This window comes from Arachis ipaensis, chromosome B5 (assembly GCF_059453495.1).
Source record: "Arachis ipaensis isolate K30076 ecotype BB chromosome B5, ASM5945349v1, whole genome shotgun sequence".
NCBI lineage: Eukaryota > Viridiplantae > Streptophyta > Magnoliopsida > Fabales > Fabaceae > Arachis > Arachis ipaensis.
Window position 1 is genome coordinate 144903646 of NC_142440.1, and position 12127 is coordinate 144915772.

At 35.2% G+C, this 12127-nt stretch overlaps 2 protein-coding genes across 2 annotated transcripts; one reads left to right on the forward strand and one right to left on the reverse strand.

Moving 5' to 3' along the window:
• The first annotated feature begins 1089 nt into the window (after positions 1 to 1089).
• On the forward strand, positions 1090 to 2373 carry LOC110262576 (protein psi1-like). Its single transcript, XM_088487368.1, has 3 exons — positions 1090 to 1199; positions 1311 to 1379; positions 2001 to 2373. The coding sequence occupies exons 1-3, from the start codon at positions 1090 to 1092 to the stop codon at positions 2371 to 2373; spliced, it is 552 nt and encodes a 183-aa protein (XP_088343494.1).
• Positions 2374 to 3445: 1072 nt separating this feature from the next.
• LOC148566088 (E3 ubiquitin-protein ligase NLA-like) lies at positions 3446 to 4854 on the reverse strand. Its single transcript, XM_088487369.1, has 4 exons — positions 4598 to 4854; positions 4450 to 4489; positions 4053 to 4307; positions 3446 to 3544 (listed from the first exon to the last, which is right to left on the reverse strand). Exons 1-4 carry the CDS (start codon positions 4852 to 4854, stop codon positions 3446 to 3448), a joined length of 651 nt encoding a protein of 216 aa, XP_088343495.1.
• Positions 4855 to 12127: the final 7273 nt, after the last annotated feature.

A 12127-nucleotide genomic window follows, 5' to 3' on the forward strand; every position in this document is an offset into this window, starting at 1 on the left:
ACCTCACATAAGTAGAAGTTGTTTAGGCTTGAAGGATGGATGAAGCATTGGCCCCTTAACCTTGTATTGAAACATAATATGTCTAGAATCAAAGTGGCATTTCATGCATTTTCTTAGAGTATAGTATTGATCTAAAAGTAATATTAGAGTGCCCACAAGAATCCGAGGAGGGTATTACTCTGCTCATCAGCAGAAAGTTGCTGAAGCTGATGTAATTAGGGTAATTTAGTTTGATGTATGTGATTTGATATTAGTTGTTAATTTTGATGAATTGTTTAATTCTTAATGGATGCAGCACTTTGAGATAGTCAATGGTGTCATTGAAGTTGAAGGAATAGCAGAGGAGAAAACTGCAGGTGCTGAAGAGGATGAAGGTACTAATTACAAGATCATACATTTTCTTTAAATAGCATTTCAATTCATTCATTGATAACATTTTGATTTAGTTTTGTAGAAAAAGGAGTACCTGCTTTTTGGCTCAATGCAATGAAAAACAATGAAGTGTTAGCTGATGAGGTTAGTTGGTTCTATCAATAGTAACTCCTCCCTTTTTTAAATGTATATTTTATGTCTTGCAAGTTAGTTACATGTGCAGTTTTCTGCTGTTCTCCTATTCTTATGTTTAACAAAATGAAAAATTTACAAACTGCATTCTTTTACCTCGACTGAACAAGTAGAAAAATTCTGCTTAGCAAATGCAGCCAAATAGTGGGAATTCTTGCAAGGGTGTTTTAATAGTAATCTAGTTTAAATAGCTTTTGTAATTCCAATTGTTTAATAAGAGTAATTAACTATTGGAATTTCTGTACAAGATCTTGGTTAGCAGCTTGAATCCCAAATAAACTACAGCAACAGATAGATACATCAATCTATGGATCAGAAACTACAGTAACTCATAACATTAAGATGGAATTGAAACCTACAAATTATAATATGGAAGATTACATTTACCTGAAAGAACTATTCTAGAGTGTTGTCAGCTTCACAGGGCAAGACTCCTTTTAGTAGCTTCCATATTAGATAAAAGATCTTTAATGTCTGCCTCCATTCTCCTTTTCATGTTGAAATACTCCAGATGTGCTCGTTCTAATGCTTGAAGTTCTTCGAGTTTCTGCCTATGCATTTCCTCTGTCTCACCCAGTCTCAGCTTCGCAATTCGTTGAGTATACTCTTCATCGATTTTCCCACTCTTTGCAAGGGCAATACGTTTCAACCCTTCAGCTTCTTTTCTTGCATCATCAGCACGTGACTGAAACATTTTAGCCTCTGCTTGTTTGATTTTAACTACACTCTCCAATTCATGAAAACAGAAGTCTTTTGGGACAATACTCATTTGCAGCTCAGGTGCCAGAGTCCTTTTATCATCTTGATCAAAGCTGGTAAGGATGTTTGCTGGCCTTTCTAACACAGGTTTCTTCTCCGAATAAGTAGATTTCAGCCAAGAAACTTCCTGGCTTGGCCCAACTATCCCTTTGATTTCCTTACTTCGTTCCTTCCCATATAAGTTTGTAGCCATTGCTAATTTGGAAGAATCCCCATCTGAAATATGGACAACATGTAGGGTAAAAAGATGCAAACACAATTTAGCTTGAAAGCACTAGGAATTTAAACAGGAAAAAATAAAATCAAACTTAGAAAATAGCACAATCTGAGATCTGAAATAGTATGCTTTATAGGCAATTAGGCATGATACAAATACGAAAAACTGCAGTATTTGATATCTATCATTTGCTAACATAACTACATAAGTGCAAATGCTTTCAATATTGATGCTTTGATTTGAAGATTTCTGCTTTGCTTCAGCATTATTGCTCTTTGCCTACTTGAAGATTGTTGATCTCCTTACTTTATTTATATATAAATAATGTATTTTGATTAGTTTTCTCCCCAGTTTATTGATTTTGATCCCCTTGTCTGTTTTGATTTTGCATCTAGAATCAGGAGTAAATATTTAAACTATTAGTCTCTAAAATTTGAACTATTAACTAATTTTGCAACAGGGTAATGGTCCAAGAGATTGAGATTTTAAAGATTGAAGTGATGCCAGGATGGAGAAAAGGAACAAAGATAAAATTTGAGGGCAAGGGTGATGAGAAACCTGGATACCTTCCTGTTGAGATTTCTCTAGTAGATGCACTCACAGGGTGCTCTTTACCAATTCCTATATTAGGAGGGGAGAAGTTGACTTTGTCATTTGAGAATACTGTTGTATACCCTGGATATGTTAAGGTTATTGAAGGTCAAGGCATGCCAACCCTTAAAAACGATGGGAAAAGAGGTAACCTCCATGTCAAGTTTCTAGTTGACTTCCCCAAAGAATTGAGTGATGAACAACGGCAAGAAGCTTTTAGAATCTTAGAAAATTGTTGTTAATGATGACCATAGTTGTACATTTGTATATTTTATATGCAGATATGAATGCATTTGCTATCAGTTAAAGACACAAATTTTCTGTTAATGATAGATATACAATTCATAACTCAATGTTGGCATTGGATTATTTCTCCATAAGAAATAACTGATAATTACATATATTTGTGTATATAGTACCTATAACTAGTTAACCACTGTTTTATGAATATCTTACTAGACTTCGCTGTAAATTTTATTTTATTCTGCATTCAGCTCCTAAAATAAAAAGTTGGTAAAATAAATAAAAAATCTAATTATTCTTGAATGAAAATGATAATTAATTTTTATTTTATTATTTTAAAATTTTTTCTTATATTAGAGAATCTTTTTCCTCCTACTTAGATTCTCATTGACCTTTACATTTCGGCAGCTAGTATCTCGTTTGGAACTGTACATTCTTTTAGACATCTTTTTACCCCGTCCTTGATCATTAGACCCTCGTCCACGTTTATTACCACTTCGAACAATTTTCTTTGAAGCAGATTTATCTTTAATGAATTCACCATGCCCTAACTCTGCTAGTTCAACCTCTCTATTGCATTTGAAGGACGTATATCTTGAAAGAAGCTTCTGCTAGAAAGAAAGAGCGAGTTAGATGCTTTGAGTTTTCATTATATATCATAAAAGATCTCCTGCCCTCCATCCATATGCTCAAAAGTAAAAAGTTAAACATCAGGATCATATGTTTAAGGAAGATTTAGTATCCGCTATATTTCTTGCATTATAGAAAAATAGATCAACCTTTCAAGACCAAAATAAGGATTTAGTCGAAAAGAAAGAAAGAGAAAAAGGGAATTGGCTTCCATCTCATCGCTGGATCCCCGTTTTTTTGCTTGAAAATTTATGTCACAAGGAAACACCTTTCTTATTAGTGATACTGAAAAATAATTCCTTCTTGAGAAATAACACCAGCTTACATGCGGGTTTAACAAACACGATTCAGAATGTTATACACAAACCATATATCAACAAATGTGTATTCACATTTAAGCTTTGACCGCAGAATCTGAGATGGCTTCTTGACTCGTTTTGCTTAGACAGCTACGAATAACCTGCATTGCGATTCCCAGTGTTTCTTTATCTGTTTAAGCCTCTCTACCCTTTCTGATTGAGCCCTTTCCTCCCAGTATTTCTAGCAGCTGTACAAGTATTTCAAACATTAGCTTATTAATAGAGTTACAAAGGATACACTGTAAGCACTACTCCAAAATTGAAAGTTAAATTCTTTAGAGCTATAGATTCAAAAATTATTAGATACTATTAAGGGTCTGTTTACTTCTTTTCAATGATAGTACTTTTTGTTTCCAGGCTAAAAAGTTTTATTATTTTCATTCTTTTCTAGTTTTCTTCACAAAGTTCTAAAAACAGAAAACAGTATGCAATCATACAGAAAACAGTTTATGAATTTCGAGGTAGTATCTTCTACATTTTGGTGAAAGCTAAAGTTTTTCCTTGGATTTAAAATTCTGACACAATCTCTAACTTGATTAGATCTATTTGCATGGCTGCATCCAAGCAACAGTAATCTACAAATAAATAACTACAGTGGGACTGCAATCTGAATGAAGATGCTCGGTATGTGAATAAAGCACAAAAATTTAGTTCCAATACACCCAACTACTAATAATGAGTTAACTTACCAGGCATATAGAACAAGTCAAGTCGATATCAATTTTGATGGAATCAAGTAGCTCACAAGTGAGTGCTGGTTTTTCATCCTTAAACGTTAGAGAACATCCATCAAAGAAAGCATGTGCCTTCCTAGACTGGACCTTAGTTTCCCTCAGATTGATGTGGAAGGCCATAAGCTCACAAAGCCAAGGACTTTGCAGAATTTCCTTGTGCATACTCTGGACCTGTGACTTGAACATTTGTCCTTGCTTGGAATAATGAACCTGCATGCAGTGACAAATATAATTGAATTAATTAAGTACTAATCATATACATATTAAAGAATTAATTAACACGCCTCATAATAATTTTTCACTTGAATTGTCCAAACATAACAAGCAAAAAGGGACACAAATAATGCAATACCTTATCATATTTCTTCAGTATTTTTCTGTTAAAGGTAGTACTATATGAATGAAGAGCATACTTTATGAGCTAACCCACTGTGAAAGAGTTTTCCGGTGACATGAAGTTTCCAAGGTATCATTCTACCACACCCTTTTGCTTGTAGTACCCCTTCTCTGCCAAGGCCTTGCTCATAATCTTAACAATGATTCCCTCACGCAACCAATAGTCCTTCCTGTTGATTTTCTCCTTTTTCTTCTCCTCTTCCCTTATCAATTCTTCCAAGGTTGACTTTCCTCCACCGCCACTCTCTTTTCTCTTCAAACTATTTTCCGAATTCCTTTCCTTGTATTTATCTTCCTCATCCTCATCAAACACAGCCTTCTTCGATGAATTATCAGAATAATTAACAATGGAGTAATTCATAGTAAAAACAGTAAGATTCACAGATTAATTAACACTTATTCAACAATTATTCAACCCATAACAAGTTCACAAATTAACTAACAACAATTATTCAATAATTATTATAAAAAAATACCTAGAAGCTAGAAGCCCTAGAACAGAGCAGAGCAGATCCTGAGCAAGAGGGGGACAAGGCACGACCGAAGGGATGACAGGTGGAACAGAGATAGCGCCGGTGACGATGGAACAGAGCTGCGCCACGGAAAAAGGAGGCAAGCCCGGCGACAATGGAACCGAGCTGCGCGACGGTGCTTTCAAAGTTGAAACAGTAGCTGCACGTAGGGGTGTGCATGGGCCGGGTGAAACCGGGTTTGATGTGACCCAGACCCGACCCGAAATATATACCGGGCCTATTTGTTAGACCCGAACCCGACCCTAGACCCGATGAAACCTATACACTTTTGGGCCACGATTATACCGGGTAAAAACCGGGTCGTTAACATTATATTACCTTGATACCTTCTTGTAACTTAGCATGTAAAAATATCCAAATTTCCAATACTCCAACCATTATTTGACATGGTAAAATTCACTTAGAAAAATATAATAAGAACTAACTCTTCTCTAAAATTAAAGTATAACCATAATCAATACTAATATTACCTAATAACACCAAATATTTAAATCAATACAAATAACACAAGATTATGCATTAGTCTAAAGTCTTATACATTTTAAACATAAAACATTAACTTATAGTCTTATATATAATGACTAATAACACAAAATATTAAGATTTACAATACTTAAATTTCATATAATAATAGCCATCATTCATCACTAATAACACAAAATATTAATTGTGTATGATGACCGGGCCACCGGACCGATTTCGGGTGACCCGAGCTATGGCCCGGACCCGACCCGAAATAATGACCGGGTCAACTTTTGAGACCCATACCCGACCCTAGACCCGATGAAATCACATCAAATTAGCCCCTAAAGTGTTCGGGACCGGGCCGGGTCTTCGGGCCGGGCCGGGCCATTCACACCCCTAGCTGCACGATGGTGGAACAGAGCTGCACGATAACGACGGTGGCTTCGAAGCTCGTTTCGGCGACGGCGGCGGGAGATGGACGGAGGTGAGGGAGTGAGATCGATGACGGAGAGAGGAAGGAGGAGCTCGAGGGTGATGGGAGGGATGGGTTCGAGTTTAACCGGTGTGGAACTAAGGTTTTTGGGTTGGGTAATTGGCCAGGGCATCCCAGCAAAATGTTGGCGTCTTGCGTGCGACGCACAGTGAGATAGATGAGAGAGATCGAGTAGCAGAGAGAGGATAAGAAGAGGAGAGAAGAATATTTAATTTTGCTCTTTTTTCATTTCTTTAAAATTCTTTTAATTTGTGTTAAATATTTAAAATTTATTATTTTATATATCATTTTCATATTTCACTAACAAAATATATATTAAAAACTTTAGTCATATTTTGTAATTTTATATATAAAAAGTATGTAAATATTTTACTTAAATATTTCGCTTCTATATAAGTGAAATATACACAAACTAAATCAAAGAAGGGGAAAAAATTATTTTAAATCCTACTACAAAAATTGTGTTTTTACGTTAAATGTATTTTTTATTTTTTATTTTCATCTGAGCTATTTTTCAAACATTACATTAAATAACTTAAATTTGTAATTTTTTACACTTTAAAATTAAATTAATTGAGTTATTCTTTTTACCTCGTAAATCTCAACTTTTTTGTTTTATTAATTATTAAGACTTTTTCACAAGTTTAAAATTATTAATATATATTCTGTAATATATGTTTTTCGTTTTAGCATATAAGTTTTCTTCGTTACAAATAAAAAGTCTATCTTAATTAAAGTGTGTATTTAATATTAACAATTAAATAATATTCTTTTCATATATAATTTTGTTAATATTTTATCTTTAGAGATCAAATTTGTAATCTTTTTTCTTGTAAATTTTGATTTGATATATTCATAATTTGCCTTTAGGGCAAAAAACCCTAATAAGCCAAGGCAAGTTTCGCATTATGTAAATAAGCCAAAAGCAAAATCGTTTCAGCAATGAGCCAAGGCCTATTTTAATGTAATTCGAACCAGCCTGGTTCGAACTACATTCCTTAGTAAATCGAACTAACATAGTTCGAATTAGGATGAGAAAACGTTGAACGTAATTCGAACCAATGTGGTTCGAACTTAAATTGCACATAATTCGAACAAGGCTAGTTCGAATTATACCTACGATAGCTAACCATGTAATTCGAACCAACCTGGTTCGAATTACCCTTCTCGTGGCTCCATTAGTAATTCGAACCACCCTGGTTCGAATTACTCATGATTCGGCTATATAAGGAGTTCAAATCAGCCTCATTCGAACCATTCTTCATTTCCCCTACCCCACAAAATCCCAGAGAAAACGACCCAGATTCTCTCCGACGAAGACCTGAACGGAAAACTCTGCTGATGGGGGACGATCCGGCACGGTTATATCGCTTGGACGGAGTTGCTCATATAGCCGGGGTCATCAACGACGAGGTTAGTACAGAAATAACTTCGTGCTAGCAGTATATGTGACTTAGTGGTTTTGCATTTGGTTTTAGTGGCGGTTTATGTTAGCGGTAAAGCATAGTGGTATTGCTGGTGGTTTAGTTGAGAGGTTTAGGATGCGGGTTAGATGGTGGTTTAGTTGGTGGTTTATTTAGTTGGTTTCCGTTGGTGGTTTATGTTAGTGGTTTACATTAGTTGTTTAATGCTAACTGTTTTACGTTAGTGGTAGGTGTTGGTTGTTTTGTGTTGGTTGTTTTATGTTGGTGGTTTAGTTGGTGGTTTATGTTAGTTGTTTTATGTTAGTGGTATGGTTTAGTTGTTTTATGTTAGCTGTTTTATGTTAGTGGTTTATGTTGGTTTTTTTATGTTGGTGGTTTATGTTAGTTGTTTTATGTTAGTGGTTTGTGTTAGTTGTTTTATGTTAGTGGTTTGTGTTAGTTGTTTTAGTTAAGCTGTTTTATGTTAGTGGTTCTAGTTAAGCTGTTTTATGTTAGTGGTTTAGTTGTGTGGTCTATGGTAGTTGTTTTGCATGTGGTTCTCGTTCATGGATTTTTATGCGGTTTTATTTAGTATGATGTTTTGTTGGTGATTTAATATGTTGGTTATGTTTGTCATTGGTTATGGAGCTGGTTCTAACAATGCGGTGCATGTCATGCGCAGCCTCAGCGATGCATCAGGAGCATGCGGCGGCAGCAGGGCATGCGACTCGATGACAGATACGTTTCGTACTTGCAAATGGCCGGATTATACCATCTTGCAAGGCTGAACGATAGATGGTTCCGGTTAGACGAGGCCCTTGTCAGTGCATTCGTCGAGCGATGGCATCCGGAGACGCACACGTTTCATATGCCGTTTGGAGAGTGCACGATCACACTTCAGGACGTGGCATACCAGTTGGGTTTGCCAGTGGACGGGCGTTACGTGAGCGGCTGCCTATCAGAATTCCAGATATACATCCAGGGTGGCTGTCCAGCCTGAGTGTGGTTCCAGGAGTTGCTTGGAGTGATTCCTCCTCCTAGCCAGGTTCAGAAGTACGCAGTGAACTGCAGCTGGTTCCAGGAGACTTTTGGTGAGTGCCCCAAGGGAGCCGATGACGAGACTGTGCGGCGATATGCCCGTGCGTACATCATGATGTTGTTGGGTACGCAGCTGTTTGCGGACAAGTCCGGCAACCGCATTCACATCAGATGGCTTCCCTACGTAGCTAGGCTGGAGGAGATGGGTACCTACAGTTGGGGTTCTGCAGCACTGGCATGGTTGTACCGGTGCATGTCTGTTCGCCACTCGGCACATGCACCGGTACAACCATGCCAGTGCTGCAGAACCCCAGCTGTAGGTACCCATCTCCTCCAGCCTAGCTACGTAGGGAAGCCCTCTGATGTGAATGCGGTTGCCGGACTTGTCCGCAAATAGTTGCGTACCCAACAACATCATGATGTACGCACGGGCATATCGCCGCACAGTCTCGTCATCGGCTCCCTCGGGGCACTCACCAAAAGTCTCCTGGAACCAGCTGCAGTTCACTGCGTACTTCTGAACCTGGCTAGGAGGAGGAATCACTCCAAGCAACTCCTGGAACCACACTCAGGCTGGACAGCCACCCTGGATGTATATCTGGAATTCTGATAGGCAGCCGCTCACGTAACGCCCGTCCACTGGCAAACCCAACTGGTATGCCACGTCCTGAAGTGTGATCGTGCACTCTCCAAACGGCATATGAAACGTGTGCGTCTCCGAACGCCATCGCTCGACGAATGCACTGACAAGGGCCTCGTCTAACCGGAACCATCTATCGTTCAGCCTTGCAAGATGGTATAGTCCGGCCATCTGTAAGTACGGAACATATCTGTCATCGAGTCGCATGCCCTGCTGCCGCCGCATGCTCCTGATGCATCGTTGAGGCTGCGCATGACATGCACCGCATTGTTAGAACCAGCTCCATAACCAATGACAAACATAACCAACATATTAAATCACCAACAAAACATCATACTAAATAAAACCGCATAAAAATCCATGAACGAGAACCACATGCAAAACAACTATCATAGACCACACAACTAAACCACTAACATAAAACAGCTTAACTAGAACCACTAACATAAAACAGCTTAACTAAAACCATTAACATAAAACAGCTAACATAAAACAACTAACACAAACCACTAACATAAAACAACTAACATAAACCATCAACATAAAAAAACCAACATAAACCACTAACATAAAACAGCTAACATAAAACAACTAAACCATACCACTAACATAAAACAACTAACATAAACCACCAACTAAACCACCAACATAAAACAACCAACACAAAACAACCAACACCTACCACTAACGTAAAACAGTTAGCATTAAACAACTAACGTAAACCACTAACATAAACCACCAACAGAAACCAACTAAATAAACCACCAACTAAACCACCATCTAACCCGCATCCTAAACCTCTCAACTAAACCACCAGCAATACCACTATGCTTTACCGCTAACATAAACCGCCACTAAAACCAAATGCAAAACCACTAAGTCACATATACCGCTAGCACGAAGTTATTTCTGTACTAACCTCGTCGTTGATGAGCCCGACTATATGAGCAACTCCGTCCAAGCGATATAACCGTGCCGGATCGTCCCCCATCAGCAGAGTTTTCCGTTCAGGTCTTCGTCGGAGAGAATCTGGGTCGTTTTCTCTGGGATTTGGTGGGGTAGGGGAAATGAAGAATGGTTCGAATGAGGCTGATTTGAACTCCTTATATAGCCGAATCATGAGTAATTCGAACCAGGGTGGTTCGAATTACTAATGGAGCCACGAGAAGGGTAATTCGAACCAGGTTGGTTCGAATTACATGGTTAGCTATCGTAGGTATAATTCGAACTAGCCTTGTTCGAATTATGTGCAATTTAAGTTCGAACCACATTGGTTCGAATTACGTTCAACGTTTTCTCATCCTAATTCGAACTATGTTGGTTCGATTTACTAAGGAATGTAGTTCGAACCAGGTTGGTTCGAATTACATTAAAATAGGCCTTGGCTCATTGCTGAAACGATTTTGCTTTTGGCTTATTTACATAATGCGAAACTTGCCTTGGCTTATTAGGATTTTTTGCCCTAAAGGCAAATTATGAATATATCAAATCAAAATTTACAAGAAAAAAGATTACAAATTTGATCTCTAAAGATAAAATATTAACAAAATTATATATGAAAAGAATATTATTTAATTGTTAATATTAAATACACACTTTAATTAAGATAGACTTTTTATTTGTAACGAAGAAAACTTATATGCTAAAACGAAAAACATATATTACAGAATATATATTGAAAATAATTTTAAACTTGTGAAAAAGTCTTAATAATTAATAAAACAAAAAAGTTGAGATTTACGAGGTAAAAAGAATAACTCAATTAATTTAATTTTAAAGTGTAAAAATTACAAATTTAAGTTATTTAATGTAATGTTTGAAAAATAGCTCAGATGAAAATAAAAAATAAAAAATACATTTAACGTAAAAACACAATTTTTGTAGTAGGATTTAAAATAATTTTTTCCCCTTCTTTGATTTAGTTTGTGTATATTTCACTTATATAGAAGCGAAATATTTAAGTAAAATATTTACATACTTTTTATATATAAAATTACAAAATATGACTAAAGTTTTTAATATATATATTTTGTTAGTGAAATATGAAAATGATATATAAAATAATAAATTTTAAATATTTAACACAAATTAAAAGAATTTTAAAGAAATGAAAAAAGAGCAAAATTAAATATTCTAACATTATTTTTCATCAATTTTTAGTAAATTTTTAATTCTATAAAATTCATGATAACATATGTATTTAAGAGTTAATTTTAAAAAAATTAAAAAAAATAAAATTTCACTGTAAAAAATAGCTTGGAAAAAAAATGACTTGACATAATTCACAATTTGTCAATATTCATTGTATATTATAATGAAACAGGCTAAGTTAGGTAGATTGGACATTTTCATCCATTTCAAACTGAAAAAAAGGAAAAATTTATTGCAGGTTTTTTTATAGACTTTCCGTAATTAATATGCACATTATTTTTATTCACCAAATCTTGATCATATGTATTATTTAATATATATCTCAATGGTCATAGAAATTAAAATATCATATTTCAAGCAAGTAGAATAACATTCGTAAACATCTTCCAATGCTTTAATTTTACTTTAGAAGCATTGTAGGTAAAGAAATTTCATACTACTAGCAATATAATAATAAAATTTAAATCCTTTTGTAACTTAAATTGTAGAGAAAAATATTAAATTAAATATGCAAGTACCTCATCGAACAAGTTATGAATGGACTTTTTGTCAAAAGCATTATTGTGAGGTATCTCCTCTATTTGTTATAATTAGTGATCTCAACATTATTTTTTTTGTTCATCTTCATTTTTTTCCATATACTTCAACTCATTCTGGTTCATCACAGGCTCCTCTTTAACATTATTCTTTTTTAATAAATTTTTATAACTATTTATAAAAATATAATTTATTTAAATATTTAATAAAAATTTGTATGATATAATAATATTTTTAACAAAGTAATTAACTAATAAAATTTTAAAATAATAATATAATTATTTGTCAAGTAATATAAAATAAAATTTAATTATTTAAAATTTATATATTACAATTTAAAATTTAAAATATTATTTTTTAATATAATTTTATAA

What these genes read in the sequence shown, in the direction of transcription:
- LOC110262576 (XM_088487368.1), top strand. Translation starts at nt 1,090, where the DNA reads ATGCTTGAAGTTCTTCGAGTTTCTGCCTATGCATTTCCTCTGTCTCAC. An exon ending in TTTTCCCACTCTTTGCAAGG is followed by an intron (nt 1,200 to 1,310) that starts GCAATACGTTTC and finishes TCATGAAAACAG; the next exon opens with AAGTCTTTTGGGACAATACT. An exon ending in TATCATCTTGATCAAAGCTG is followed by an intron (nt 1,380 to 2,000) that starts GTAAGGATGTTT and finishes ATTTTGCAACAG; the next exon opens with GGTAATGGTCCAAGAGATTG.
- LOC148566088 (XM_088487369.1), bottom strand. Translation starts at nt 4,854, where the DNA reads ATGAATTACTCCATTGTTAATTATTCTGATAATTCATCGAAGAAGGCT. An exon ending in AAGGCCTTGGCAGAGAAGGG is followed by an intron (nt 4,490 to 4,597) that starts GTACTACAAGCA and finishes TCATTCATATAG; the next exon opens with TACTACCTTTAACAGAAAAA. An exon ending in TGACTTGTTCTATATGCCTG is followed by an intron (nt 3,545 to 4,052) that starts GTAAGTTAACTC and finishes TACAGCTGCTAG; the next exon opens with AAATACTGGGAGGAAAGGGC.